This window comes from Triticum urartu, chromosome 1A (assembly GCF_056163025.1).
Source record: "Triticum urartu cultivar PI428250 chromosome 1A, HENAU_Tu73, whole genome shotgun sequence".
Lineage (NCBI taxonomy): Eukaryota > Viridiplantae > Streptophyta > Magnoliopsida > Poales > Poaceae > Triticum > Triticum urartu.
In genome coordinates this window covers 356959565-356964110 of record NC_141873.1, presented here as the reverse complement: position 1 = coordinate 356964110, position 4546 = coordinate 356959565, and the positions used below count along the sequence as shown (strand labels likewise).

The following is a 4546-nucleotide window of genomic DNA, read 5'->3' as shown; positions in this document are numbered from 1 at the left end:
TTTATTTCTTTTAAAACACAAAGAGCATCAACCCTTTGTTTCAAAGTATCAAATCTCCTATTTTGTGACATCACACTGCCATTTATTTTAGAAGCAAGATTAAATATCTCTCCAAAGTTGGATTCCATACTATTTTTAGTTTATTTTATTATCTCAGTTTGTCGATTGCTTACTAGAATGGCAGGTTCAATAGTTTCTACTTTTGGTTGTCCAAATATGCTTTTCATCTTTTCATAGGTGTCAAAGGCATTATTCCAAGGAAATCATTTTCAAACATAGAATCCTTGTGTTCTCGATGCTCAATCAAACCCCCTTTTTTTTTATGAAATCTTCCTCTGGGCTCTTCTATCCGTCTTCCGAATCTTCTTCCAAGTCTTCCTTTAAAGTATCATATTTTTCTTTTGCGCTCTTCCCAGGGCTGTCATATTCTTCTTCTCAGCTCAACTGTGAATGGCCCAAACAGAATATAGTCGTGCAACAAAATAACATACAGCTCAACTTCTTCGGTTGTTATTATGTCCAAATTAGTTGGACACGAGAGACCATCCACCTTTAAAACAAGCATGATTGCAGCTACAGGGCATAAGAAATACCGACCAGCAGACAGCTATCTGGCCAAATCATACTCGAGACACATTGAGCCTTTTCACTGGAATCTGGCCAGGCATCCCGACGGCTACAGCTGGTGGTGAAAGATAACCACGCATGATCCGTTCAACACGAGTGATCACAGGAATACTTCAACAGCTCACACAAAACCTAACCTAATAAAAAGGCAATGGCTGCCAGCCATGCGCTGAATTTGTTTTGTACTTCCTCCGTCCACGAATAAGTGTACTTCTACGTTTTGTTCTAAGTCCGATGTTTTAAAATTTGACCAATTCTATAGAAAATAGTAGTAGCATATATGACATCAAATTGGTACTACTTTAGTGTCATAAATGCTGTTATTTTTTCTTATGAAGTTGGTCAAAGTTTTAATACTTTGACTGACAAAAACTAGATGTACACTTATTCGCAGACGGATGAGGACGGCCGTCTCTTCGTCCTTGCCTCCTTGGACAACATGAGCAAAGAACAAAGTCACTCCCCGCAAAAAAAAAGAACAAAGTCACTGATAATGGACCCAACCATTCATGGACAAATTCTCCTTATCCTTAATAATGTCGAACACTTGATTTATGTGAGCATCAGATGACCATCTTGCGAGATTTAGGACGATCGATTGACGGGAGCAAATTAATCAGCAAACACAATGTGCATTTTGCATGGATAATTCATTCCTTGACCCCTAAAGTAATCTTGCCACTGTCATTCTGGGTTTGTTCAATCTGTTTGTTATTCATAACACACAACAGCTCATCTCACCAACACCTGCAGCCTAAAAATTATCTGATCACTGACCTCCCCGTCCCCGGACAAGAACACAAACGATCGAGAGAAGCACGGACACCAACAGAGCGCGATCAATGATGACGCGCGACATGGATCGAATCCGCACGGAGGTTGAAGGCGATGGATGGTCGGGCCTCTCTCAGGTCGACGGCTCGGTCAGGAGAAGACGTTGTCGAAGGCGGCGGCGGTGATGGCGCGGGAGAACTCACGGAAGTTGATCCGGCCGTCGCCGTCAGTGTCGGCCTCCTCGATCATTCCGGTGAGCTCCTTGGCGGTGAGCGCGTGGCCGAGCTTGGCCATGGAGTGCGCGAGCTCGGCGGCGGTGATGAAGCCGTTGCCGTCGCGGTCGAAGATCTCGAAGAGCCTGCGGAGCTGGTCCTCGGAGTAGGGGGAACGGTCGTCGAGGAGTTCGGGGGAGACGAGGGCGACGAACTCGGAGAACTCGACGAGGCCGTTGGAGTTGGTGTCGGCGCGGTGGATGAGGGCGTCGAGCTCGTCGGTGCTGGGCTTGAGGCCGAGGGAGCGGAGGAGGGAGCCCAGCTCCAGCTGCGTCAGGCTGCCGTCCTTGTTGCGGTCGAAGGACCGGAAGATCTGCCGCAACTCCGACAGCTGGTCCGCGTCGTCCTGCGTCTCGGGCTGCGCCTGCGCCTGCGCCTGCTGCTGCTGCTGCTGATTGGCGGTGGCGGTGGCGTCAGGGTCGTCTCCGGCGGCGGCGGTCGTCGCGGGTGCCTCGCTCATGGCGCACTGGAGCGATCGGGAGGCTGGGAGGAGGAAGAGGAAGAGGGGGCGGTCGAGAGCGTTGGAGGTTGTTGGGTCGGGAGAATTTTGGGTGGTGCGCGCGGAGAAGGCGGGGGACTGGCAGCTACGAGGAAGTTGGCGCGCCGGAGAGGCGGATCGGGGAAGACGGACACGATTGTACTGGACCTCCCCTGATCAATTGATCATGGCGACGTGCTCCGCATAGTTGAAATGCACCGGGTATATATTACACCACGGCGAAGAAAGAGAAGCCGCAAAATGGTTGGTTCGAATTTATCTTGCCGCATTTACAAATCACCAATTATTGTATATATATCCGGACAAAGAAAAAATTTCATTTATATCTATATATATTCCTTCATTCAAGTATAAATATCAAGTATAAAAGGCACGAATTAAGTTTGATCCGATTTATAAAAAATGCAGTCAATATAAAATAGCAGCTTAAGTTTAATCCAAGCTATTTAATATATTCAATATAAAAAAGCATGAATTAAGTTTGATCCAATTTGTTATAGTATATTCAATATAAAATTCACTACTTAATTAAGTTTGATCTGAGCTATTTAATCTACTCAATATAAAAAAATGAATTATGAACCAACCTATTATAAAGTAACAAAGAAAATATCACCCATTCACTAATCTCCCGCCTCCCACTCCGAGTTTTTCGCCAGAACTCCTTTGCGCCAGTTTTTTATTTTATTTGCTGACCCCCTCCTCCCAGTTCATTCATTGAACCACAAGTGCGCATGTCTCCAAAGAAGGAAACTACCGTGACCTCTTGTCGTGGTGGGCACACGGTAGATGCCAAAGGGTGGCTAAAGAAAAGAGGAGGCTCGAGGGCATAGGTGGGCTCCAGAGGCAATGCCGGCATGAGGAGCGAGGGACGCAAGACATATCCAGGTTCGGGACTCTCCGGAGAGATAACACCCCTAGTCCTGCCGAGTGTGGTTTATATGAACTAGTACAGAGTTGCTCCTAGAGCTGTTTGGATGAAGAAGGAAGACATGCCAAGGCTTAGGCTGCTCCCTCTCCTGTGTGTGTGGGCTACTGATCGTTTGCTTGACCCCCCCTGCATGGATGCCTCCTGGGGGGGGGGGGTGGGGGGTGGGGGGGTTATAGGTCACCCCCCAGGGCTATAATGGTAAAGTTACATGGATGTGGGGCTGGGTTGTCAGCGTCCAGGAAGTTGGTGCTGGGACCCGCCGGGTGCCAGGGCTCGCTGGGTTCTTCGGGCGCGGGCCCTGTGTGCCAGAGGGCACTATTCTCCGTCTTGTCGATCATCAGGAGTGTCCGGGTCGACTCGGCTACAATGGCGCACCGCCTGGTCGCTGTCGGTTCTATATCCGACATATCTCGTAGTAAGGGTCCTAAGCTAGGCATCTTGGAGCGATGGTAACATGGACACGGGATTTTACCCAGGTTCAGACCCTCTTGATGGAGGTAAAACCCTACATCCTGCTTTTGATTGTATTCATATGGTGTGTAGTACAGAGTACACGTATCTACCACGAGATTGTTCTAATGAATATTAGATTGTCTATTGACTAGCCTGGCCTCGGTTTATATATGCACCGTAGGCCTAGGGTTTAGAGGAGTCCTTGTCTTGTGCGCCAAGTCTTGTGGAATCCTCCTTGTATGCGGCATCGGCTGTCCGAAGTGGCCCATAAGTGAACCGCCATCGGGGTCCTTGGCCCGATCCAGCTGGTCGGGAGACGATGTGGTGAGTACCCCTAAGTCCAGGACACCGTCAGTAGCCCCCTGAACCGGTCTTCAAATTGAGGATGCTCCTCGATTCTTCCGAACTATTCTTCATCTTCGGTCGTCGGTCTTGAAAACTAGTTTAACAAATCTCCTCATCTTCGATCTTGAGGACCGCTGAAGTGAATCCAAAGAGTTTACACATCGGGTATCTGAGGAGCCCCTTTAAGTTTTCGGCCTTTAGGAATGCCTTGTTATTTTTTTACGCCACACCTCGGGTTCGAAGTTGTTTCCCTGCGGCGATGTCCTCTTGTGTCCGAGCTCCAAGGCCGGACTACATCCGAGGTATCTTTTGCAGCCGAACACCAACATCGGACCGCTTCTGAGCTCCAACATCGGACTGTATCCGAAGCGTCATAGATTACCTCGTGTTTAAATTTTTTGAAGGAGGTTACCCGAGCTTATCGCTGAAAAAGTTCTTTATGGAGCCAGCTGCTCGCAGGCGAGTTTTATGCCGGACTGCTTCCGAGGTGATGAACCACCTCGAGCTTGGGCTGATTGTTTGCGGATTTTATTTCCGATTGATGCAATTTATTTACTGACGAGATATATAGCCAGTATCCCTCAAGGTGTGTGTCGGCCTAAAATCCGAGATGCACATTAGAGGAGATAGTGATCGGCGGACGGG

General features: G+C 48.4%; 1 protein-coding gene across 1 annotated transcript; it reads right to left on the bottom strand.

Annotated features, from left to right (window-relative positions):
• Window positions 1-1239: 1239 nt before the first annotated feature.
• Window positions 1240-2375, bottom strand: LOC125533370 (Calcium-binding EF-hand family protein). The gene has a single exon (XM_048696974.2). It carries the CDS (start codon window positions 2131-2133, stop codon window positions 1552-1554), a length of 582 nt encoding a protein of 193 aa, XP_048552931.1. The 5' UTR covers window positions 2134-2375; the 3' UTR covers window positions 1240-1551.
• Window positions 2376-4546: the final 2171 nt, after the last annotated feature.